The sequence below is a fragment of the Calliopsis andreniformis genome, unplaced genomic scaffold, assembly GCF_051401765.1.
Source record: "Calliopsis andreniformis isolate RMS-2024a unplaced genomic scaffold, iyCalAndr_principal scaffold0022, whole genome shotgun sequence".
Taxonomy (NCBI): domain Eukaryota; kingdom Metazoa; phylum Arthropoda; class Insecta; order Hymenoptera; family Andrenidae; genus Calliopsis; species Calliopsis andreniformis.
This window is the reverse complement of record NW_027480432.1, coordinates 8,328,303-8,356,031: the sequence shown is the minus strand read 5'-3', so window position 1 is coordinate 8,356,031 and position 27,729 is coordinate 8,328,303. Positions and strand designations below refer to the sequence as shown.

Genomic DNA, 27,729 nt, shown 5'->3' with positions numbered 1-27,729 from the left:
CGAAAATCATAGATTGTCATCATTTTTTCGTTATGAAAAACAAAATAAAAAATCTTACAAATGACGATCTTTTTGATTGATTTGATCCTCCTTGACTGGAACATCCTCTTAACACATTCGAGACCAGTGTGCATATTCTGCTAAAATTGTCCTCGGATAGAGATAAGACGATTGTCTTCTAAGTGCTAAAATGACTGAAATCTGCCCTTAACTATTAAAGGAAGCTATCCTCTGGCCCAAGGAGTGGATCATCGATCTCCAATGTGTTAAAAAGTCCTCTGGAAGAAAAAGTAAAACGCACAATATGTTACACATCAACACATATATTTTTGCTTTTGCATGTTGCATACATACGATAAACAGTACAGTGTTACGCGTTCCTCGAGGTATGGTATACTAGAAAATTTCATTATCCACTACTACAATTGCTATTCGACGTATTGTTTCGTACTTCCGCTTTCGTGTGTATTTTCCGTGTGTGATAGCTCTACATGAAGGATCCTCGTCACGAGAAGTCAACGGAACGAACGATACAAGTGTGTGTAAAACGACTGTTCAACTGGCAAAGATTCGGTAGCTGTATCTCGATTCATTCGGGAAAAACGCGTCGCGCGCTCTCAGCGCTTTCTCCGATAAAAGGAAACGTGAGTCGCGTGGCTTGGTCGTCGACAATGAAATTGGACGAATGCAACGCAGGCGAAGGTCATCGAACCCCCACCTCTTCCTATACAAACAATATTACAGCGCGTTGCGATACAACAACGATTTCTCGTGCATTCCCAATTTCGCTCATCTGGCCGACCGAATACAGAGCGCTCCCCGCTATAAGCTCGCCCAACAACCCCTTTCTCCACCAAAACAAATCACGAAATCTACAAACACTGTGTCCCAGAAATTCTTAGCTCGAGCTTACAGCGAGTAGACAGCTGCATCGAAAAATCTGCGATTATAATACAATGGAGACCAAAACAGCCCCTGAGGAGAACGATAAACGCGTTCGTGAGTTCCAATCGCAATTTCCTCTGATCCGCAAAACATCGTCCAAAAATAGTCTCGTGGAATTGAGCAAGCGTTAAAGGATCGCGCGCGAACGGGGCGAAAGACTACAACGAATACCAGGAAAGAAAGGAAAGAAAGAAAAAGAGCAACGATCGGCACTCAGACGACGCGATTCGACGACCAAAATATGCTTGGCGAGGGGAGAGGGAGAGCCCTCCCCTCGTTCGCTCGCAAGGATTTGCTCGCAGAACCCGACAAGGTGGTTCTCGCGTGTGACAAAAGTAAAAAGAGGTCGTATCTGCGTGAGAATGAACATTTTTTCGCTCGGTTCCCCCTAGACTTCGTTCTCTACAAAGATTCTGTTTGCTTCGGGCGCGTGAAACCCTTAAAACGAGTGCCGTAATCAACGTTGACATATCGAAGGTAGGAACTACCTGCCTCGGACTAAAAAATATCACGTACAGCCTCTGTAAGTATTGCTACGATCAATTGTGCTTTTTTCATCGGCCCCTCTTTCTCTCGCACTCCCACTCTCTCGAATGCACAGGCACGCACAACACAAACGCTCGCCGCCACTCGCAGTCATCATCGATTTTGCACGATATCTCGGTACATAAATTGCTTACGCTACGCAGATAGCCTCTACAGTCGCCTCGATTATTCTCCCGCCGAGACAAACGCGATCGGAGGGCGCCGTTAACGAGCAAACGACCTCAAGTTCCGTCTGGAGACTATAGCGCGTCCTCGGCGACGATATACAAAGCTGCTGGAACGTGAAGCCGGAACTTGAGCCCCGCCGAGCACACGGCGCGTGATCGTTGATTCGCGAACGCTGGCTTCGCGATCGCCGCTCCCCTTCAATTGTGCCGATCCGTTTTGTACAAATATATACAAAAAGGAGCCGCGCTCGGGTCCGAGAGGAACCTCTTGCAGAGCTGTGCAAAAAGGCTCCGTCGGACGCCTGCGAGAACGTATGTCTGTTTTTCTCTTTTTATCCGTTTCATCATCCTTTTTTTTTCTTTTACGTTTTAGACATAGCGAGTGTATGGTTCCTATTTGACGGGCGTACCTTTTTCATCGACAAAATGAAAAACCAAAAGGCCCTCTCACTTAAAGTCTAGCGATTAACTTAAAGGCGAAAGTGGACGTTACACAATCCGGATTATCGATCCGTTAAGAATGACTGGATAAGAACGATGCTCGCCCCCCTCACGATATACATTTTCCTTCCTCTTCGGGCGAGACGAAAGTCCCGCAAAGGTTTCGCGATGTTCGCGAACGAGAAAGAACGAGAACCAAAAACGAAAGAGAAAGACGTATTTGTGATGAACGAAAGTAATGCTCGAAATCCCTACAAACGATTTTAGACGTACGGTTCTTAGAGTCGACAAAAAGATAGAGAAAGAAAAAGAGAAATAATAATTTAATAGATAGTAGTAACACGTAAAAACGAATGTAAGTTTCTTTTGTACATTTAAAAATGGTTACTCCTTTAGTCATAGGTTTTATTAATATAATGCTGGTATGTACACATATACACAATGTACAGAAAACCCGTACGCTGGGTCAAAATATGTCCGCCATGTTCCTTTCTTCGTTTCGTTTATGATACAACGAGTGTGTAGTAGTGGTAGTAGAAAGAGTATACAAATAAAAAATTAGAAAAGGACGACACACCGTCTTTCTGTTCAGACGATTAATAAACCGAAGTGACGCTCTCGCGACTTCGGTTAATCCGCGATCACGCGATGCCGCGTGGAAAAAATAAAGTACAATACGCTACCGTTCAAATTTTTTTTTCACGGTATCCTGTGAGTGTGTAGTGTGTACGTGTGTGTCAAAGCGTGTCTCACGCGTTGAAAAATGTGTAATGTCTGTGTTTATGTCTGTGTATACATTGTACTTCAAAAAACGCGATTACGTCGCGGTACAACAAACAATAAAGGCGATCGAGCCTAAGTACAAACCCAAACCGGACACAAATATCTCTCCGCGATGTTTCTCTCTACTTATTTATTCGTATATATTCGACGAAAACCATGTTTGTTATCATCCTCGCGCATTAACCGTTCTACGATAATCCTGTTATATACACGTGTGTGCAGGACCGACGCCAGCGTGCAAAAATGCCAAAGACTTCTTCTCAAGACCAGTCAAAACAATTGATCGTTTCTTTTCTTTTTTTTTTCTTTTTTTTTTTTTTTAAATTAACGATCGATCGAAACAGTCGTTGTCTCGCTTGTGAACTGAACAACAGCGACCCGCTGTATCTCGAATCGCTGAAATCAAATCGTCCACTTTCCCTGACAACGTCAACAACTTCGCGTGAATCCAATTTTAACACCGACAACGTCTTTGGCTCGAATCGATGCGTGTTGGCCGACAACACAGCCAACGTTTATCACCATTACCAAAAGTGTTTTTGGTGAACCTTCACGGTTCCACCAGTGATCTACCCTCTCGCCGAGGGTGCAAAATTTGAGCCCCGATTAAACTTGCAAGAGAATCCTTAAGTTTCTCTCTCCTTCTTAACTTTAAGCCCAGAGCCTGTCGTGTCGTCGCCCAAGATAGTAGCTATCTCGCCCTGCATGAACGCCCAGGGCACTTGGCTGTTCGCCAGGGGGCACTTCTCTCCGCTGGGGCAGTAGACCTGGAAGGACAATTAACGTGGGGATCAAACAGTATCGAACCAAAGGATGAAGCTAAACCGAGGTGTCCAAAACTGGCTGAAGGAACGCACCTCTGAGCCAGCACCCTGCCTCTTTATGCTCTCTCGGCTGCAGGGGAAGCAGAACTTGTGGTGCGGCACGCTAGGACACTGGACGAAGTGCGTGTCCTCGAGACGCTCCTGGCACAGAGTGCATTTCAAGATTGGCGCAGACACCTGCTCTGTCCCGGCGACCTGGGCCACTGCTCCCTCCGACGACGTTGTTACTGTCGTGGACGACACGTGCCTCGACCCGCTGGACCTCCTACCCGACGGTCCTGCAAAGCAGCCGGCCATTTAGCTGGAAATATTCTCGACAATGTTACAGCATAGTGGCGGACGCCTAGATCCAGTGGCAGCAAACTTACCTGAACTGTTCGGGCTGTGCTGGGAACCTCTGGAGGCACTGCGTTGCTGGGCATTCGTCGCCGTGGTTGGCGGGCTTCTACTTGTCGGGCTCGGGTTGTTCGGTGGTTGTGGCACTGATTCGGGCGAGGCTAGGTTATCGGCGACAGACATGAGCGCGGCCATAGGTGAGGGGCCATTCGTCGAACCCTGGAGGACGAAATTACTTTCAATTTGGACGTGAGACACAAGCATCTATAAATAAAGCAGCCTCGCGAATGACGAGTTCTGTTTTTTCAAAGGATCGTTAACATGTAGATGTATTCGACAGCGCGAGCACGATTACCATACGAGCTTAATTACCTGGTGATGGTTCGATTGCGAATTGTCGTTGTTGCCCTCCTGCGCTGGCGGCGGCGGGGGCGGGGGGCTCGTTCGTGGACGAAGAGGAGAGCCTCCGCCATTCGCCGCCACGTTTGCTGGTGCCAGAGGGATGGAGGGGCCGACATAGGCTCCTGAAAACGAACGAGCTTTAATAATCTGTGTTAAAATCTGGAGAGACTTATTCTGTAACGAGAGAAGCCGAGCGCAATTGCCAATAGTCGAGGAACCGAGAAGTCTCAGAGCTCTATCATCTGTTTACATTTTCCTTGACGATAATCTCTAGACATTTCCGAACGTACAGCTCTTATAGTACGGCGGTGATTCAGATGGGAAGACAGAAATAGATATCCTTTGCCCTCTTCGGGTCGCGATTACGCTGAACGAAACCCAGCGTACTTTCATCATGCTACGCGAGTCGCATTATATCGACGCACGCTAGGGACCTCGTTTCTGGAGGCACAGCACCTCCTCTTCGACCGACTTTCGAGCGTTACGAGCCGAATTATCAGCTGTGCCCGTTAAGTCGATCGAGTTTCAGTATTACCAAGAGGGAGATTTATATTCCGTTCGAGGAACACGACTCGCCTTCGGCGCTGTCGAAGTACGTGTGCGTTGAATGCTTTTCGTGACTTATTTACTTTTCACGACCGCGAACGTCGCTCGGTACCTGACAGAATGTCGAGTACCCTGCTCGTTGATCTTTCCTCTGCAGGACGTTACGAGGTTGCGCATTCTGATATTGTTTACGAAGCGCTCTGGACACGTCTTTGCGCGGTTCGGGCGATAAAATTCATTGGCAGACGGGACACGTATATCCTTGTAACTTCATCTACGGTAAAGATATCGTGCGGATAATCAGTGTATGTTAATGCATCATACTGTATGAGCTATGGCGTGGTATTACGTATATGTACAGAATATCACGCGTGATATACTTCTTATAATTCGTGGCAGGATATGGTAGTTGCCTGATATATTATAATATCGTACGATATGATTTAGGTACTGTATGATGGTGAATATGATACTACATAAAACTGTCTGAGAGTAGATAAATTACATGATATCGTATGATAACGATGACTGTTATATGATAATTCATTTAATACGAGATATGATAATCGTATCGAGGTGATCTCGTATGAGATTATCTATATGATAATATCTCGTATGAAACTGCCTATACGATAACTTATCTAAGGTTATTCTTAAACTGGTATAAAGTTATAGACATATAAGTCATTACTTATATGATAACTAACATGAAGTTACATGTATGATGATCCATATGAAGTTACGCCTATATGATAAAGTATGCTAAATAATATAATAGTAGATGGTAACTAATACGATAATACATGACAACTAATGTTATGATCCCTATGATTACATATGATAACTAATATAATAATGTCTGATAATATGATAGCGTATGAAAATTAATGTGGTAATGTATGATAACCAATATGGTAACGCATAAAACCTAATGTGCTAAGGAATGATAATTAATATGATAATATGATGGGGCTCGTATGATAACACATAACAATTCACATGATGCCACCCATGTGGTAACGTATGATAACTAGTACGTTATGATAAAATATGGTAATTCGTATATGCTACTGTGTATACTTTATGATAACTTTTATAATACTATGTAATAGTCTATAACTCATATCAGGTTATATGCTAGCGTGACAGCTCGTATAAGACTATAAACTAACGCGCGATAATTCATGTGATATTATAGCGTATGATAACAGACATGTATAACAGATATAATTCCAAGCAGAACTGCAGGTCCACTGACGTAAACGTATAAATATCTTCAACGAATACGGGAAATGTTAATCAAATATTTATCTCTATCATCATCATCGACAATAAATTGCAATTTAATTGCATATTAATCATATCATCATGATATGCTTTTTCTCCAATAAAAAATTGTGCAAGACATGAATTCTCATAAAAAATTGTATTGTTATCTTATATTAATATCTCGCAAATATTAATTTAAAACCAATGCATTTATGGAAATTTTTTCATAGCAATGCTATAACATTCAATTTTAAGCGATTATAACAATGACATTTTAAATTGTTAATTATATTAAATTCGTCCATTGAAATAATATGCGAGAATTTCGATCGCCTATTTAATATTAACGCGTCTGGAAACGCGTTCTTTCTTCGGTTAATCGAATACACACTGAGAAAGGTCAACAAACAACAGCGAACATTTATTTTCTCTCGCGTTCGCCAAACTCTTGCGTTATCGTTTAAAAAAGAAATCTTCGCATAAGAATACAGAAGGTATCCTTAAAATCGCAATTACGATAAAAAAAAAATATCTAAATAACCCCGAAAAATACGATATCACGGTCATTAAATCTCAACCTCGAACAGCGTGAAATCTGAAAAATGTTAAATAAAGAGCACGCGATAACATTAAACACACGTAGTGGCACGATTCTCCTGGCAAGCATTCAACGTCCGTCTATAAACAAGCAATTCTCAATACGTTCATCGGCTTCGTAATCGCCCAGTTTCCCGTTACCAGCGCGAACAAATTTCCATTGGACATCCCGCGACTCGAGGAACGATTTTACTCGTCCGACTTTATCGATCCTACGCAACGGAATTTACTGACAACGCACTACTTCTCCGCTTATCGGCTCGTTATTTTTCTCCGCGGTGTTTACGCGTTCCCGAGCCCTCGGCTACGGAGAAACGCATCCGTTCCCCTGGCGGGCGATAAAGCGCGGATCGATATTAAAAAGCACGTTTTCGTCACGTTCCACAGTGGACCGTGACACGCGATATCGGACCTGGTCCCGTAAACCAGCCATTTCCACTGCAATATGCAGCATCCGCACGTACCCTCCTCCCCCTCTGTCGCCACTGTTCCCCCACGTCGCTCATTGTCCAGCAGCCAGCACACGAGTGACCGAGGTCTTTCGACCGTGTGCGTGGTCTGCCATCGAGAAGACGTGTGACCGGTACTTTTCCGTGACGCCGCGGCGTCGATAGAGAGCGAGGACCGCCGTGTCTCGTTCCCCTACCTCGAGGCACGTACAGGGCGTCGAAGAAGTATGCGTTATTCGTGTCACGGGAGAAGTCACTTGGAGAGCGTTGTCTGTAATGGATTCCAGGGGACTTCTCGTGAGACACGAATGTAGTAGGATTCATGTAGCATGAGAAGTCACTTGGAGAGCGTTGTCTATAATGGATTCCAGGGGACTTCTCGTGAGACACGAATGTAGTAGGATTCATGTAGCATGAGAAGTCACTTGGAAAGCGTTGTCTGTAATGGATTCCAGGGGACTTCTCGTGAGACACGAATGTAGTAGGATTCATGTGGCATGAGAAGTCACTTGGAAAGCGTTGTCTGTAATGGATTCCAGAGGACTTCTCGTGAGACACGAATAGGAAGTAGTAACAATCATGTAGCATGAGAAGTCTCCTGGAAAGTGTAACCTTTAATGGATTCCAGGGGACTTTTCGTGGTACATGAGCGGTACTACCTTCTATTCTATTCGTCTATCAGAAATGTGGACAAGTGCAAGCTGGTATTCGTGTCGCAGGAGTTCTCTGGAAAGCATTGCTTCTAATTGTACTGTACTCTGGAAAAGTATAACCTTTAATGGATTCCAGGAGACTTCTCATGGGGCACGAATAATTCCATTAGGAGCAATGCTTTCCAAGGGACTTCTCCTGTGACATGAATAGTAGGTCATATTTCTGTGTCCATACCTGTTTGTGTTTGTCAGGAATATGAGTAGAGGTTTGACTAACAGTCTATAATAAGATATGTGTTTAATGAAAATGCTTGCTCTTTATTAATTAAACTGTCTTGGAAGGCTGTAACTTGCATTCAATGAACCACTGACGTCAAATGAAGCATTCACAAGAAGAGACAAAAGGACTTATAACGAACTACGCAGCAGACGCAGGCTAAGATTTGAGAAAAACACATGGCCCTTTGTCACGTTCTTAAATATTAAACAATAAAGGAATTCATTTTTGAATAACAAAGATTAAATTAAACATGTATATATTTAACACTCCCTTCGGATTAAAATCAGTTTTTAAAAATAGAATTTTTATTAGCCTCTTGATTTTTTATGAGGAGCCTGACTCGTTCTGTTTGTATAGTATTGTGAATTGAATGAGAAACCAAGAGTAAAAGTGTATTGTACTTTTTTAATGTTACCTGTTAATAAGTAAGCTTAAATAAAAAAGTAATTCTTCAGTCGATGTGTATGAAGGTTCTCGTTTTTACGAATAGTTTTAATCTGAAGGCTCAAAAATATGGACAAGGATCTTACACAGTTTGCCCAGATATATAGCGTAGTAAATTGGAAGCACCGAGTGGAAGTACCAGGTAATATAAGCAGATTATGATAACTAATCGTGCTCCTGCAAGGGGTTGAAGTCCTCATCTTCCAATATTCCTGTCACTTCAACTGTTGTAGTATTGCCACCATGCTTATTTTATTGTTTCATTAATTTTATGACCACGTTATATTTCTGGACCAACTATATTTGTATATCCAGTTGATATGTATCGTCACACAAGGAAACAGAATACCTGCAGCATCCTAGAATCAGGTGCATAAAGGGGGAATAACACTTTGATGGGTCAGAAAAATCGATTTTTGTTTTACCTCATTTAGAAGTATAATCTTCTGAGGATATACTCATAAAAATATTAAGATCAAATTCAAGTAATTAACGAAATTACAACGCTTTTTATTGTGTCGTATACGAAGCTCGAGCGGATAAGAAAAGGCTGAGTGATGTAACTCATTAAAGGTTGATGTGCATTTATACATCTAAAATTGCGTTAATAGTAGTTCTATTGACATCTGGATAGGTTTGTTATTACGTTTGCAATCTATAAACATGATTTCAGGTATATTTTCAGGTATAGCATACTATAGGACGATAATGCAAGAATAATGATAATTTACATAAACAGCACATACTGCATAAATTAGTCAACGTAATTCGTTTTCACAGCGAATGTATTTAGTAGAATCAACAAAATGATTGTTTTCGCAGTTAAATATGTATTCATGGATACATGTAATAAACTATATTTACATTCTTTAACCCAAAACAAAGAATAACCTAACCTAAAACCAAGAATGATTCTTTAACCATGACAATATGGCAATGAATGAAACAATCGAAGATTCTCACTTCAAATACCAACTTAAGGGGTTGCATCCACCTAGAGGTCCGCAGGGAACGTATAAGTTGAAGAATTTTTTAAAGAAATATTATCAATGGAAATGATGCCGAATATTTTCTCACTAAAAAATGTATCTCTTGGCTACATAATCCTAAATTTTAAAGGAGAAAGGTCTTCTTTTTTAAATCCTTAAAATTCTAAATTTCCTAGAGATCTCTAGGTGGACGTAACCCCTTGCCTTAATTACTCGTAGAAATTCCAATAGCACGCAAGTAGAGAGAACATAGAATTGTGAATTAACAAAGTCAGGCTGATGTGGGTCTTCGCTGATTTCGATAATTTTTAAATATGTTATAAATGTCGTCACATTGAACAACCTTTTCCTTTAACAAAATTAGCGGTAAAACTTAGTTTCCAAAATATTCACAACAAACTTGTTAGGCCTGGGTGAGGTTAGGTTTATATCTGGGTTAGGTCTGTATAGGTACATGGTACTTATTAAACACTACCTATATTCTGTCAATGTCCCCTAATTAAGCTTAACTTAATCCAGTTTCTCTTTCAAGCGAGTGCAACATCACTCGAACCACCCGTTACATATGCTGTATATCACAGTTGTGTACTGTTTTCTGCGAATATCTAGAAAACTAAGATCCACCGCCAATTTTGTCAAAGAAAAAAGTAACTCAAAATGTCGGGATTTACAACATACATAAAAATCGTCGAAAACGAAGAAGACCCACATCGTCGACAAGTTTACCTAAGCCAGGACATTACGGTGCACGCAAAGGATGCGCACAGATACTTTTTTGACTCACTGTGTCTTGAGTCATGCGAGGAAACGTAGCAGTGGCGTGCTGTAGCCAGAGGAAGCGAAGAAAACGGGGCGGGCGCGGGAGCACGGGGTCCGAACAGGCAACTGCGCGGAAAGGAGGCGAGGGCGCATGCGCGCGCGTCGGTTTTGTAACAGACGACATCGCATCACGCACGTAGGCGGCCCTCGGCTTAGTCACACTCTGCGCGCTTTGTATATTCGCTGGCTAACCGGTCGACTATAGTGGCCTTGTTTCGAAAGTATGACCCTCCCAACGCGTCGTTCACGCTGTCGACGCGCGTTTACGGTTGACGTCTCTCTACAGGGTGTCCCGAAAGTTTATTCCTGGCGGTCTGATAACGCGGTAACCTTGAATCTTCCCCGACCCCACCTGATCGCTAACTCTTTAACCCTCTGCGCCTGAAATGTGGGTCGTTTACGACCCAGACTATTTTTGTTTTTAAATCTTCCCCTATCTTGTTTGAAACATTGAGGTATATAGCGATTGAAACTGTTGCATGATGTTCTAGAAATTTGGGAGAGTATTCAGGGATTTTTTTGAATTTTTTTCAAATACAAACATGTACACAGAATGCGTGCACTTGGTTTGAAGATGGCGTCGGGGAAAATAAAGTTGGTGATGGAAGGTTAAGTGGTTGATCTGTATACTGTATGTTCGAAGAATAAGTATAGTAAAGCATAAATCAAATACGTGTTGAAAATTCAGATACGAGTAAAAAGAAAGCGTAACTTTCGTGTTATTTGTATATAAAAAAATAATACAAGCAATATGAGTAATAAAATAAGTAGACCTTATTTTTCACCATACCCTTATTTTAGTGAACACTTAAAGAGATAGTCTCTTGAAGGAGACTGACACATGCATCTATATTTATTTTTGTAATTTAAATTTCATGCATAATTGCAGAAAATACCCTGAAAACTTTTGGGGATAAATATTCCCTAGGAAATTTCCTAGTGTCTGTTGTCTTTGATTTATTTCCATATATTCCTTGATCTACAACTTGAGTCGTTTATGGCCCAAGAAATTTATGTTTTTAAATTTTCTTCTACCTTGTTTACAAAAATTAAGATAACATATAGTATTGGACGATGTTCTAGAAGCTTGGAAGAGTAAAAATTTTTGTTAATTTTATAAAATACAAAAACATGCAAAAAATGCATGGACTCAGTTTGCAAATGGGGTCAGCAAAAATAAAGTTGCTACCAAAGGGATATCTTAAGTGAATACATTTACAAAATTAAATACAACTATTTTATTTGGCCTTACAAAATGTTCCTCCCATAAGAGGTTAACTTCTCAGTGACCCCTTCCTTACTTCGTACAAATTTCTCATTTTATCCTACATCATTTTCAAATACACATAATATCTATAGGTACACTATTCTACAAATTCACTTAAAAAGGCTCTAAATAATTCTTCACTGATTATAAACTGTACGAATCATTACACTTCGAAAACATAACCTTTCAATAAACTAATTTTTAATTTCATTTGCACAGTCAAAAATGCGTCGGCACAGAGGTCCCTTGAATATACCTAAATTCAAGAAATGAATTAAAACAATAACTTTGATTAAAAATTGAACATATTATAACATAAAAGAAGATGAAATATTATTTTCATACCTATATATTATTATCGACTTTCTATGCAACCTACTGATGTTCGTACAAAATTAGTTTGCAATTGAAGGTTATGTAGAATTTGTCGCAACGCGTTTTGCAACACCCTGTATATAGGACATGCACGACGAACGCGATAATCGTCCAGTGACGTAGGATGAGGCCAATACATGCTTCTATCCGTACGCGATCGATGAAGCATAGTTGAAAACTCGCGAAACGTGGCGATCATTGCGAAACTACTCAACTCGCTCGCTCTCGTTTCTATCGTTGACACTGCGGCTCGGCGTTTCTCACCAATCTCTTTCCTACGCTCGGCTGCCTGTGTCTATGCTAATGGAGCCAATCGAATCAGAGAAAAAACCGATATTTCCGTGCTACACTTCATCAGAACTGGTGTTCCATTGAAAACTCATTAGCCAATAAATTGCATATAAATTATGGAAAATTAGTAGAGAAATAATACTGTGAAATTATTTAGAAGAGCCTTTGGCAGTTTTTTTTTTTTTTTTAAGTATTCATAATAATTCTTTTTGAAGTCTATTAGTGAATAAAAAAAGTAATATTCATATATGATAAGACTTTTTTCAAAACCACAATGTTTATTCGCTATTATCTCGCGACTAGTTGCCAATCACGAGTTTATAAAGTTTGAGAGTCATGTTTCTGTAACTGAAAATAATTATGACAGTCTGAGAAATATTGGAGATAGTAGAGATATTGGCGAGTTTATAGCGAGTGAGATAATGTATTCTAGTTTGCATTTAGCGAATCTTTCGTGCACTCACTCTTCGTTAGGAAAAATGGGAGTGCCCAACACAATTAAACTCCCATTCAATCAGGTATCGGGAAACTATGGCGCGTGCAAATAACGAGAAACAAGTAATAAATTGAAGTATCCAACAAAACTAGAATATCATACGAATGTGGGGGTATCATATCATACTGGCTCGAATAATTTCATCTTTGGAACGATAAGGGAACATGCACAGAGTATCTGCATTCACAATGTCCTTACGATAAAAGCTTTATCACAATTTACTCGACGCAATTTTTGCTCTCTCAATGAAACAGTTGCCCCTCTTACAAAGGTTTCACAGATAAATAAAACCGAAAAAAAGCAGGGCCTTCCATTTTCAAAAATTCCTTCATAATCCATGTTTATTTCCAGACCCTAATCTTTTGCCAGCGGTAATCTATTTTTATCGAAACGCGCACACGCGATCGTGAATTCTATCTTTTGAACGGAAATGCTGCTCTCAAGGATGAAAGAAGATAAAAGGAAAAAGCGAAATGATGCGAGGCTTGGTAGCAACGTGGGAATAGTATTCGACGATTATTCAATGAAACTTTGAAATTTCTTTCAAAACTTTGAAAAATGAGACACGAGAGAATCCCCCAAAAATCTTACGTAAAAATTGTTTACTCGCTATAGTCTAGCATAAACGTATTCCACGTTATAAGATTATTTCAGATAACTGTATATTTTAGTATAGCAAAGAAATGTATTCACCCTATACGCAGAAAAATACAGACAAATAAAATTCTTTAATAATTTTTGTGGAATGTATTTTTAGAATAAGTTAACAATTTTTGCTTCTCACTGTAAACTCGTTATTCTTTCTTTTATTATTATAAATATACATATTTCCTATTTATTATTAAATTTTTCCCATTTCCTAATTGAGGCCTTGAGAATACTAAAATTAAACTCAACAAATCAGATTTCTAGAAAAATATTCTTTATTTATGTTCCATAAGAGAGACTAAAATAAGAAGTATTTCTGAAACTGTTGGAGTTCACCCTTACTACCCTCAACGCCTCAATTATACTATAGATATTTTCTGTATTCGTAAACCCGTTATTTATACAGTCACGACTTTACAGCGAGTAAACGTTACATGAACTAGACCGAAAGCGACCAATAAAATGATAAATCTGTTTCTCAATCCTCAGTAAACTTCGAAATTATGTGTTTATTACAGTCCGCCTTAAGGCGATAGCACAAAAGCCTACCGAAATGAGGAAACAGTTTACAACTATGAACAGATTAACCAGGCACCTCTGAATGGTCACAAAAACGAGAATTCCTGTATCGTGGAGGCAACGTTCCCCGCGAATTCCTCTTCCAGAATACCTGGTCCGCGTAATTTTCACATTTCTTGCTGGTCATTTAAAGCGAACGGTTTTTAAACACCGTTAGCACTGTTTCCAGCGGGCTCTAAACGACGCTTTGATTTTCCCAATCGACTGTTTTCGTGCCTAATAATAACTATTAATTACCCTCATCGACGTCACAGCTGGAGATATCGACGGTTCAAGGCCAGGTAACAGAAAAATACCTGGAACGGGTATATGCTGGTCAGACCACGCTGTTCCCGTTATTTCGCAGAAATATCCTTGCTAACTCGGAGTGTTTATTGTGTTAGAAATTCTGCTACTAACTGTCTTCTGGGATAGAGTATTTCTCCATATTTCTGTGTCTGTACCTAATTCTGCTCCTTTATCAAATCTCGTTTATTGAAAAAGATGTTTTATACGTACACTGAGAATTTTTCTTATTTGAGTTTATTTAACATGTGAGAGTAGAAACAAAGTATTACACTTTAAAAAGTATTTCTTTTTTATATGGACAGGTATCCCCTGACCTACCATCGTTTGATTTTTCTTTCCTAACCTATATGAGGATCCATCTTTCCTACGTTTTCTCATCCCATAAATAACGTCACTGAAGATTATTTTTCTAAAAAATATGTGTTTACGGTTATATTTAACTCCTGATATGCAGAATACAATTTTTATGATAATTTTGTATCTTGTAGACAGTTTTTAACCCCTTCTGGACCAAACCTTTACTCTTCTGAGACAGAGTGGAAATAGATATTGAGATAATTTAAAATTTTTTACCAATGAATGAGTAGACAGTATACCTTTATCAATGAACAAGTATTAATTAAACAAGTTCGTACTTCGTTTAAACTAAAAATAAATAATCACGTCGCGGAACACCAACAATTGCGATCTATAGTTTGCAATAAAATTAGACCACTAATCTTGGATCAGAAAGATATACGTTTATTAACTGCTGAAAACTGTATGAAAAAAATTGTGCAGCAATGTACCTAGCCTTATTTTCTCATCTTATTGTTGTGTTTTTCCACTTAAACTGCAACAAATTGCTGTTAAAAAAAACACATCAATTTTTAAGGGTTCATTATAAAGGTGAAATCCTTATCTTTAAATTCACTCTAAAATAAATCATTAAAAAAAATGTCTGAACTCCATACAGTACTTTCAATTAGGAACATTTTTGGTGAAAAAATCAACCACGAGAAAATTCGATAAACTTGCCGAAGTTTTACACAATGGCCGATCTGCTTGATTTTTAAATACGTTCCCAATGGCGATATTCTAAGCAACTTCTTTCCCTTGCACCAAAACCAAGTCTATTTCAATTTCCCAGCTTTCGTGGAAAGTCAATTCTAAAAATATATTCAGCAAGTTGCCCGAAAATTGAATTCAATGATAATAAAAAAATAGAAACAACTCTGCCCTTTAAAATAAGGTTAGGTACGCTGCTGTGCGACTTTTCTCGACAGAGTTGCAGAAGTTTAAAGACACACAATTTTTCAGCCCAAAACCAGTGATCCTTTAATACTGCTGAGGTGTATTTCGGTCGTTCGACTTTCTTCCGCGCGGTCGACATTTTCCAGAAATATTTATAGCGCAATGGCGGGCGAGGGTGCGCGCGCTCGCGCGACGAGAGACAGATGACCATGTCCAGTGTGGTCGTGGCTGCAACGAGCCATTCCCGATAACCGTAACACACGCGTTAAGGTCGAATTAGAAAGTGGCCAGTGTCGAAATAACGGTCGATGACCAAGGTCATTCCCAGCGGTACGAAGGGTGATGGTCCCTACTGTGAGTCAGAAAATTGCCACAATTTTCTCGCTTTCAGACTCTTCCCTAGAAGTCCCTAGTGCTATTTTTTCTTCTTTTATGGTACAGACCCGTTTTATTCTCAGACTTTATTATGGTTCTTTTAGCAGTAGAATGTTAATTACCCAGTAAACGAGTATAGAAAAGTTGCTTCAAATGTGAACTCTTTGGCTATTGGCTTCGTTTCATGCACAGTGGCGTGGGTTCGAGGGAAAATGGATATTTTAATTAAAGTGAAAGTTCATGGGAGAAAATAAGACGTGTACCCCTGGTTAGAAAATAAACAGGTCTATGACGTTAGGGCACCCAAAGGGTAAAAATAGTGAATTTTCTTATTAATAGTGATCGAAATGTCTAAATATTGAAACACAATTTACGAGAGAAAAAAGGTGGTAGATAATTAAGAGCAAGAGTTAAAAAATAATCGGTCACAAGATTAGTAGCAGAAATACTTTTTTTGCTTCATCTTCATATGTGATTTTTGAACCACATTTGATTGCCACATATGACTTTCATCATTAAATATATTTTATCACAAGTCAGTAGACTCTGATACATCTGCGACAGATTTTAATTGTTTACTTTTTCATTAGCAGTATTCACGTGCAGATTTCTGATAACGTGATATGATAATATTTAATAGGAAACCATTAAATAATTTGCATATTGGGTGAGAAAATTTCTTTTCTCTTTCTGATATTACGCAAACTGTTTTTTACATATGTAAAAAATCTACACACAAAAACACCTTTACACGCATATTAAATTCACGTTCCTTAATTTTATGAACTAAAATTATGTCAATATCTACAGTAGTCTTCTTCGTCACCTAAAGAAGCATGGAGTTTTATAACTTTTTACTTTTTATGTTTGCTACTTTGTTAAAACTGTTTAGTTCAGACTGTAGTAATTGATTTATAGATTAAAATCGTGTTTGGATTTTTCATTTCAGAAAAAGATAGTAAAGCAAATGATGGCAGTCAATTAAAATCGTTTAAATTACACCATAGTGCAGGAAACGTGCGATTATTTGCATAATAATATAGTATTATGAGAATTTAACAAAATTTCAAGACTACAGACCCATAATCAATGATTATTAATCATAAATAAATTCTTTTAATGAATTTTTATGTCACACTAACTGCACATTGTGGTCATTAGCAATGACTGTTAGATTAAAGTTTACTGAAGGATTGTGTAGGGTTGAGACTCCATTTGAAATTCGGTACACGATTTTGCACATTTATGACATAAGAAATATCGTATACTAAACATCACTCTAAAAACGATGATACTGAATAGAAACACATTTATATAAATGGATTACAAAAATGTCAGAATCTGAATTTTCTTTCAACCTTCTCTCTTTAATGCACCCTCATTTTATCATCCACAGCTCATCATAGGGATATCGATTCTTGTCGAAAAAATTGACTTTTACAGTCGGTTCGGATCGGAAGTTAGAAAATCAATTTGCAAAATATCGACATTCGACTTCGATAAAGAAATGCACAGGTAAATAAAATTTGCAAAGAAATAATTTAAAAAAAAATATATTTTTCAGGAGATGCAAGAAACTATTTGTAAACATTAAACAAAACTAATAACTATATAAAACAAGACTGCTTAAAAAATTAAATTTTAGGAAGCAAATTGAGGTTAAATAAATTAGTACAGCTAATTTCATTTATCCATAAAATCCCCTTTTCTGACATGTGGTTTTATGTAAAAACAAGAACTGTTCAAAAAGACTTCTGAAGTATAAAAGAAGTTAAGTTTCTGGAGGAAAAAAACGGAGGAAAATGAATCCTGCCAACGAAAGATCCATCAAAAATGTCGATCCACTAGTGTAACAAAATGAATCGCCAGAAAAATCGACTCAAGATCAGCGTATCCCGACTCACCATCAATGAACCAGACACGAAAACGCTCGCAAGAAAAAGGGGGCCGCAGAACAGTTACCCCGCGACGCAGCGAAATATCCGGCGCGATCGCGAACCGGTTTTCGAAAGTATCCGCGCCGCCGCGATCGCGCCCGAGCAGCTCGATCATTTGCATGAGAAAAAGAAGAGGAAAAACGATTTACTTTCTACGCAACGCTGTGCACAATTCGAAAGTGAACAACGGTCGCGTGCGTTCGTTAAGACGCACGGAGAGCCAAAGATCCCTGGGAAAGGGAGGAGGAGGCGAAAAGTTGGTTATTAACGGTCGGCAAACGTCCGTTACGACTCGCTGGCGGGATTACACGCTCGCGAAACGCTTCCAACGCCGATGAGATTTGTATCGAGGCAGCAACGGGGCTCATTCATTGTGTCTAAATATACGGAGGTGACGTCACCCGATCGGACGTCACGGCACAACTCGGTGTATCTTTTGGTCGTCCCATCACGTGCTCGGCGTACGTCTCCTTTATACGCGTTCGGGCGACTGCTGCTCGTTCGGGGACCCAGGGGTCAAAGGGGCGAAGGGGGCAGAGAGAAGACTGCGCCATAGACGGCGAGCAACGGCCGCTGAGCGAGAGGGATGAGTAACTTCCTTCGAGCGCGGTTCCAGGAAGCCCTCGAGGGCCAGCGATGGCAACTGAGACGATTCGAATCGATTCGAATCTGTGCGCGTGACTTACGAGGGAAGCATCGAACATGGCTCGCGCTTCTTTCGATGACATTTGGCAGAGTGATAGGTGTATATTTGTGACAAACGTATCTAGCTTTTTGGGCCTAGATATTGAGCCAATTATGAGAGAATTGGAAAGTTTGGAAGAACGCGTAGGCAGATGTATTTGATGAATGGTAAGGGCAGTTACTGAACAGCAGTATGATGCAGTGACAAACGTCGCTGACCAAGAGTTCCAGGTATCAAAATATATTCGAAGTGATTCGAATTTTCGTCGTGTGTGCAGATTCGAAGCGATTGCTACCCCAATGGCCCCAGAGCACGCGTCTTTTAACGACACGCATGCGAACCGCGCTCCTTTCTCGCGCCAGATGGCCACGCGACGCGCAGAACCAACGCTTTCCTATTTTTACTACCCAACCGATAACACGAGAAAGATCGCTCTCGCTTCGAGAAGCGGTCGCGATGTGCGAACACGCCCAGTGAAATTGTGGGATCCTTTCTGCTGTAGAAATTAGAATTATTAAATGAAGATTCTCTTGCGATTAAATTTCTTTTGGGTAGACTGTTGAGCGAATAAATTTCTTTTGGCTAAATATCTCTCATCTTCATAAGTATCTATTTGTGATAAATTACTCTGTCGTATTCGTATTATTCTCTCTATTTAGGTAATAGGAATTTTAGGTTCTATTTAAAACTGTTACATTTAGTTACAAATTCACGATCAAAATTTGTATTATTCTGTCGATGATGTAGTTATACTGTATGTTTAATGAGGATATTTTTGGTACAGTTTGAGAAATATTTTACGTTCAATACATTCTCTGATTATTGTTATTTTAGTTGGGCTACTAAGTTTCTATGAATTTTTCAAATATACGAGAATTCAGTTTTTTTATATTTTGCTTGTTTAGACTTCCAGAGTCTGGAATTGTCTAGTATGTATTCATTAGTAAGATTTAGAGAATACTCCTATTTTCTAGCTATTTATTATGTTATAGTATTAGTGTTTTAATGATTTAAATATTTTCAGTATCGTAATAGTACATTTCTGTTTTCGTATAAAATACTATTATTATTCCTAATTCGCGACGATGAAACAAAAAATATTTCTGTATATAAAATAAATACTGACACTTCGAAAAATCTCTGTACTGTCTGTGTTTAAGCTTTTCAGTCTCTGTTTAAATTTTGAGTTCAAGGATAATAACACATCGCAACACAAATTATCAAAATAAATAAAGAATTGCTATATTTATACAAAAATCCTGTATTCCCATTAGCAAATCATAAATTATACAGATCTTTTCAAACACCACTTAGAACACAGTATCTGCAAATACTGAACTAGGAACATTCACGAAAGTCACGATCGTAACAGCAAGTAGAAATGTCAAAAAGCTTAGGTTTCTCGAACCTAAAACCTGAAGCTGTCCACAGTAAAAATAAATTTACAAGAATAACAGTTCCCTCATATTTGTCCAATAGAAGTTTTCACTGTTAACAATTTTCTTAACTGAAACGATCAGCACAGAGCTTCGCTCTCTTTCAAACAACCAACCCTAAATAATATTTCCTTCAACGCCCATCGCGCAATGTTCTTGTACGATTCTGTTTACGTTCGTTCAAGCTTCGTGAAAAGAAAGAAAAAACCAGCCATGAACACTTCCCGAAAGTTTCGACGGTCGTAAATTCCGGTCAAGTGTACAATTTCACGGCACGACCGAGGATATCTATAAACTGTCTCCCAAAAATTCTCGAGCTTTCTCGCAGAACAGGTCACTTCCACCAATAGAAACGGATACGTACGTCGATAGCGGTATCTCGTGATCGTAAGGAACTTAAAATTCGAGAATACCGTTAAGACGCCCGAGCACTGCCGATAGGAAGAAAAACAAGGAAACAGAGCATATTAAAGTACAGTGTCTGGCAAGATGTAGCGAGGTTACAAAAACAACTGAATGCTGTAGTGTAGAATATAGATACAGCATTACAGGCTTATACTTTACGTTACGTGTCTATTATATTTTATGCCATTTTTGAAGCTACCTGATTTTTAAGAAATTGTGGAGATAGCGATGAGTATTCGTTGTGACGCGAAAATTGAAACGTGGGAAGAATCATGTTTACTGAAAGAATAGTAGGATTTCCTCATCATAGAGATATTGATTTCTTGGAATTATCATTTTCCTCAAAAGTGACGATTATTTCTTTTTCCTTCACTTTCATATTTGGTGAGATAGAAACGAGTTATCGACACGTGAATTGACCTTAGATATTTCCTATTCTTTATGGCGAGGGAATGATGTCATGAAATGAGAAATAGGAAATATTTATCTCTTATGACTACGTATTCACTCATCTTACCGAATCTGAATGAAGATAGAAAATAGCATCTGACCGAAATGCAGGAATATTCCAATTGCCACTTCACTTATACGTGTATACTTGTATTTCTATATGTATTATTCATGTACAGCTTCTTAGAATTTACTCACTACTGAAAACAATGCAACATAAAAGATAGTATATGTCAAGTGAAATATCTCAATTATCACTGTCTGTTAATTTTGCTTTAAATCTATGCCTAAGAGCTAACCTAACATAATTTTTTCTTTTCCTCGAGAGAATACAAAAACAAACGTAACTACCCACTTCTTAACAACATAATATTTGAAGTTTTATGCTATTAACCCTTTGCACTTCTAATTTTTTCAATTTTCTTTCCAATAACGCCCTATTATTATTTTAAGTAAATTTAAAAATGTCAACGTAGGATTGTAAAGAGTTAAATCTCTTATATTTATAACATAATTCACAAGAAACATCATTTTTGGTGTCATCTTCTAATTTTGATAGAACTTGGTATAAGAGTAAAGCATTGAAAAATATTAGATACATATTTTTTAAGCTGCTGATATTCATATTCATGCTTAGGAAGTGAAAACCACCCTTAAAGTTGGGGTGGAAAATATACTTTCGTAAATATTTCGAAAACTAATGCAGGTAGAAAAAAATAGTAGATGCAGAAAATGCATGATTTTTCCAGTTTTTTATAAGCAATAATATGACGTAAACGAAATTCGAGGTATTTACAAAAATGTATTTCCCAACCAAACTGTGGGACGATTTTCATCTTCTAAACATGATCACCAGCAGGTAAAAAAATACGTGTCTAATATTTTTCAGTGCTCTCGTATCCCAAATTTTATCAAACTCTGAAGATGACACTAAGGCGTTCCTAGTTAGACTCCCATTATTTCACCAAAATTAAGCCACAGCAGTAAGATGCTGCAAAGAATGAACTCCTGAAGAAAAACAGACTCTCGCTACTCAGGCCCTCAGACACAATTGCTTCCCAGCTTGAAATCATGAGCCTCCAGACCTCGCTACATCTCAACAGGGCCATACCACCATCGGCAGTGCTGATCGCGTCGTAGCCATCTGCGTAACTCACCATTGGCCTTGAATGTGGTGGCGGTCTCGAAGCTGGGCGCCCTGACGGGATGCTTCTCCTTGCTTCTGTCCTGCACGTAACTGACCGCGAGGCTCACAGCTGGCAGGGAATCGCCCCTGGTCAATGGCGGCCTGACCGGGTGCTGTTCCTCCAGCGAGAGCCTCTTCTCCGCGTGCTCATCCTCGTCGATGGTCGAGATGCCTCTCTTGAGCTGTGCGATGCCCCTGTTGTGGCTTAAGTTCACGTGATGCGCCACGGCGGCTAGGTGGGCGTTCGGGATCCTCACGTTGTTGCTCCTCATCCCATTAGCGATCTCATGGCTCTCCTCGTGTTGCCTCGAGATCTGCTGCCTGGTGGTGCCCGAGTTGAACTCGGTGATCGAGTTACGATGATGGAGCTGTGAGTAGCTGGCGATATTGTGATGCCTCGAGTGGCTCTGGCCAGTGTTCTGAATCGGCAGCACGTCCAAATTGGCGCTGCCATTGTGCTCGGCGTGGCCAGTCGTCCTGTACGCCTTCGAAGTCGACGATCTTGCCTCTTGGAACCCGTGCGCCTTCTTCATCTGCTTCGCCGACTCCAACACGAGGTCTATCCTATCCGCGCCCTCGTAATTGACGCAACCCCGGCACACGGGCTCCGAGTAGTCCATGATCATGGCCCAGGGCATCCTGGGCAGGTCGCAGAGGTAGCACTGCGTTCTCTTCCCCATCATCTTGCCTCGTCCGTGGATGCTCGACGTCGCGGTACCTGTGTATCACTCACATCCACTGTAAAGCACGTCTGTTAATCCTCCGCTTCCGACGCACAAAGAAATAATCCACAGTGGCAGCCCTCTAACGCGCGACCCGTAAACACTGTGCATCAACTTCACTTAGAGGACCAATGGTGAGATCACTCGCTACCACCGTTCTTTCTCGATTCTCGTTCCACGGTGTCGTGGCTGGCATGGACCCGAATGGGGACGATCGCAGAAGGTTCCTCGGTTATTGCGCCGATTTCAGCGTGCTCGCCCGAAGCGGGCGACGCGGCACAGGCGGAGCCGAGGGGGAGAAAGAGAGAGAGAGAGAGAGAGAGAGAGGAAAAAAAAAAAGGAGCAGCGCGATACCGCTCGGGTATATTTTCGACGCACGACTTACCCTTCGAATCGTGGCGTTTGGACCGTCATCGGCTGAGATCGGTGCGAAACGGGACGACGAGGGATGCGTGCGTTGTGTTCTGGGTTCGACACGAGACGCGGAGTAATGGTCTGCGCGCGACACGACGTGCGCTCGCTTGCCGTACGAGGAGACGAACGCTCGAGAATGCGGCGGTAAAGCGGAGCTACGGGTGTCGCTCGCTCGTCCCTCTCCCTTTCGCCCCCTCTTCGCCCTGATGCCTCTTCCCTCACCCCTCAGCTCGCCCCCACGGCGCGACGACGACGACGACGACGACACAACGACGGCTACGACGCGCTCCGCCAATCGGGCGGTGTGGCGTCATGCACCGTGACGTCATAATCGCGAGGCTGCGCATGCGCGCCGACAGCTGCCCTAGGGGGACACGTAGTCAGCGACCGGGACTCGAGCGCGAACAGCCGATCGAGGGGTGAGACGACGGCGAACGAGGTGGGGGGTGAGAGGGGTGCTGTAGCACGCGCGCGCGCACTCGGCTAGCCGCTCGTCGGCGAGGCCCGTTTCACGCGAGGGAAAATCTTGCTAACGGAATGGGCTTTCAGTTTTGGCGGATCTGGAAGACCGACTGATGCATCAAATGCTGGTGCGTCACACGCGTCCAGGGGGCGGGAAAATGAGAGTTTGAATGTTAAATGGGATGGAAAGATGAATGATTTTAGGTGAAAGGGTTAGGCAAGGTGTATCTGCATTGTTGGACAAAAGTGGGATCAGCTGAGTTATTATTTTCGATTCTGTTGTCTAATGTGGAGTACTTCTTTTAGTCTCTATCCACATTTAATATGGTGGATTGTTTATTGTTTTATGTTTCTTGTTGTGTATCGAATTTCTAATAAGTAATTTGTATTGTTTTATTAACTGTACGGGGATGGTCTTGTATTTTTGGCCGACAGTGTGTGCATATTCTCGTTTCAAACTTTAGAATTTATTTTTTTGATGTTACTAAAAACAAGTGTAATCTTAGTGTAAAATACCTGACGTTAATCCCAATGTAAATTATTTAAACCATAACTGACTCTAGTACTAGTCATGATCAACGAAAAATAGCAACACTGCGACTGTGTGACTCCGATTTTGCGCTTGATAGAAAAAGTACGCAGCATTGTGTGGCTCTGTCTATCCAGTGGAGTATCGGACTCTCGCTGTGGCATGTATAGAGCAGTTATCACATTAAATACTATTGTATCACTCGTATGATTATACCTATTTCTAATAACAAAAAAACATAAATTGTAACATTTACCAGGAGAATATTACCATAACTCTTATTTATAAAATAAAAAAAGTCTTTTCTACATATGATACATAATATTCAAAAATATAAAAACTGTCCAAAATTAAATATACCTAAGTACTTTTCATTATTTAGAAGGTAAAAAGAGAATTTTAAACTTGGGTCCATTTTTCTATTATATTTATGAAACTAGGCATCTGCATAAACTGAGATTCTGTCTAGTCAGAATTATTTTAATATGAGCATCCCATTTATCCCACTTCCTCTTTTTCTATTTCTCATAATACGATATTAAGAATACAAATCCCCTTTACGAGGAAAAATTGAGAGGAGCTCCACCCAGTTTTAATCTGCGTCCATTGGGTATCACGCTACATGGTTTTGCGTTTATATTCCTTCGGCGATGAGATGTCGCTTAACGTTAAATACAACGGTATCGCGTTTCTCGTCGGATTTAATTATGAGAATTACCAGGCTGAAATCTAACGTCCGATTACGCTCTAATTGTGACCGATGTTTGTTAATCCACTTAACTGAGACGGCAGAGTGTACGGACGCGTACGTGTAAGTCACTATACCGCGACTGTGGCGGAGTTTCTGCCTTTTAAACTCTTTCGTTGCGCGTTCGCGGCAATTAGCGCTCGCATTGAAAGCAGCGTTATATAACGATCCGAATTTAAGATACGGGGCTGTCAAAATTTTTTCCCCTTTCGTTCTTGCCGCGCTTTAACGCCACTGTTGCTAAACCGGTTCTATTTCCGAGCGATTTCTAGAACCATTCATTTAGCGCTTGAGGTGTCTTTCAGAACTGTGTAGTTCTTTAACAGTGGACAACTGGCAATTAGCGTACGACTACGAGCAGTCGGTGAAATTTAAATACAATGGAGGAAATTTGAGATAATTTAGAAAATTCAAAGAAGAGATGTGAAAGTGTCTCTCCTGGTATTTTTGTTTATTGAAAATTTATTGTAAAATGATGTTTTTAATGGTGTAATTTTAGTTTTAGTTTTAATGATGTCATTTTTTATGTTAAATGATGTAATTTTAATTTTTAGTAGTATAGCTATGAAATGGCATAATGTTTTTTAGGACTGCCATATGGTACACTTGGTCTTTCAGATTCAGCGTGATTTTCCCGCGTTTTGAATATGTAAAAAATTTTGTAAAAATTCACTGAAATACTTTCAACCGTATAGTTTAAGACTATAAAATTCAAATGTGAAAAAAAGTTAAAGAAACATTTTTATTTGTAATTATTTTTCTGTATAGTAATAGCAATCAATATTTTCTGGGGTCATGAAAGACCCCTGTGTGCTAGGGTTAATGCTAGCCTCGATACCTCAAAATCTTCGAAAAAATAATCAATAATTATTATATAAAATATTATTTGTACGAAGTGCTCATTTTAATGCATTGAACATTTATATTTAGACCTCAATAACAATGTACTTTGATTTAATTAATGTTATCTAATACATGAGTTTCATAGATTCTGCTGTTTTCATTAAAACTCTGTAATTTAATTAATAAACGATTTAACATCCATTAGCAATAATTAATATAAGTCGTATACACAAAATTTGAAAATTTCAAACTCCCTACAAAAAATGAGAATTGTCTTTGAAATCCTTTAATTTTTCCAGATTCAATTTTGACAAGTTCTCTGGTTTCATTTAAAAAGCTGAAAAGACTTAAAAGTTTCCTCAAAAGTCAGATAAAATCCCACCTTTTCCACGTCGATATTAACACCAGAGAGTTAGCAATCCAATCAGCATTATCTCGATTGCGTTCTCCGCCATCGTTCAGTATCTTCATTTTATTTCGCAAAGGCTCGTAAATCGCAGTTTTAAGACAGGCTCTGAGTAAAAATTGCACTGTCGAAGCCATATAAACAATGGCTATTCATACCTATAATACGAGAGCTCAGTGATCGCATAATGGTGTGCCGTTTTATCGGGTTTTCTTTCGCGATAAGAGACCGCCGCGATAACAGTCGCAGTAGGCTCGGCATACAGAACAGATAGTTCGATCGATGGTCACATTACCGTCTTCACAACTACGAAGTAAACACGGGCTTACGAAACTTTAGATTACGTACCAGCCAACGTTCATTGATAAAATCTGTGCCGTAGATCAATTGTCTTCACTTGTAACATCATCGCGTGTCTGTTCAGCTATGCTCTGTGTACCTACAGTGCAACACAAATCGTTCGTTTGTTGCAACGACATACCTCAAAAATTTGCTTTTTCTGAATTACTAATGCAGGAAAGAGTCTTTTGGATTATTAAATAAATAAAATTTGAACTACTAATATAGGAAGAAGCTTTTTGAATTATAAAATAGATAAATTTTGAATTACTAAGACGCGAAGAAGTTTGTTGAATTATTAAATAAATAAATTTTGAATTACTAAAATATAGGAAGAAGCTTTTTGCATTAACTAGTGCTATAGTCTCATTCTTCTAAAAATCATGATTTTTTAATTCTGTCTTTGTTGCAGGAAATCGATGATATATTCTGTCAATGTCACATGACTCAAAAATTAACAGGAGAAAATGATCGTTCTTTTGGGTCGATTGTGGGGTTACAAGGAGAATGTCTTGATAAGATAATAGCACTACCTTATCGGTGAGCGTATTAAATTATGTGATTATTATTTCGCCTGAGATAGCATCTTTTCGTCATTTATAATTGTACGCGCGCGATTTCGAAACTGATTTGATATCTCGTTTAAGCAGGGCCTGATAAAGATTCACGTAACCTCTGGAAAGAGTGTTGCACGCATGTATGTATGTACACGATAACGTGGCTCGTAATAAAAAGGAGATAAATATTGGTTAAGTGAAGGCGCTCCCTCGTTAACTGCAATGGCGCAGGTCTCGCCGAGGTGCAATTAACGAGGGTTTACTGTAGATGTCTTTCAGGTTTTTTGTGGAGTAGTAGGTACAACATTGACTGAGGGTAGTAAAAAAGTAACTTTGATGAAGGTAAAAATAATCACTGATAGATATTAATGTTCATAATATTAATATAGAAAAATATAAAAATGAATATCAAGAGATAAAATATGTAGTCCACAGTAGTACCTCGATAACTGTGACATCAGTGGTTCCGAGTCACAATTAACGAGGGAGTGTTGTGAATGTCTCCCCATTTCAGTTCTTTAAAAAACACCACAATTGAAATATAAAATACTCCTGTTTCCTAAGATAA

At 39.6% G+C, this 27,729-nt stretch overlaps 1 protein-coding gene across 3 annotated transcripts; it reads right to left on the bottom strand.

Annotated features, from left to right (window-relative positions):
- Positions 1 to 305: 305 nt before the first annotated feature.
- Pits (Protein interacting with Ttk69 and Sin3A) lies at positions 306 to 23,443 on the bottom strand. 3 transcript variants are annotated; one of them, XM_076390921.1, is made up of 6 exons: positions 23,249 to 23,443; positions 22,113 to 22,879; positions 4,415 to 4,566; positions 4,075 to 4,306; positions 3,740 to 3,984; positions 306 to 3,649 (listed from the first exon to the last, which is right to left on the bottom strand). In XM_076390921.1, the coding sequence occupies exons 2-6, from the start codon at positions 22,822 to 22,824 to the stop codon at positions 3,509 to 3,511; spliced, it is 1,482 nt and encodes a 493-aa protein (XP_076247036.1). In that variant the 5' UTR covers positions 22,825 to 22,879; positions 23,249 to 23,443; the 3' UTR covers positions 306 to 3,508. The 3 variants fall into 3 exon arrangements, with proteins under 3 accessions (XP_076247036.1, XP_076247035.1, XP_076247037.1); XM_076390920.1 differs by having other exon boundaries at positions 22,113 to 22,859; XM_076390922.1 differs by having other exon boundaries at positions 4,075 to 4,261; positions 22,113 to 23,437.
- Between the last annotated feature and the right edge of the window lie 4,286 nt (positions 23,444 to 27,729).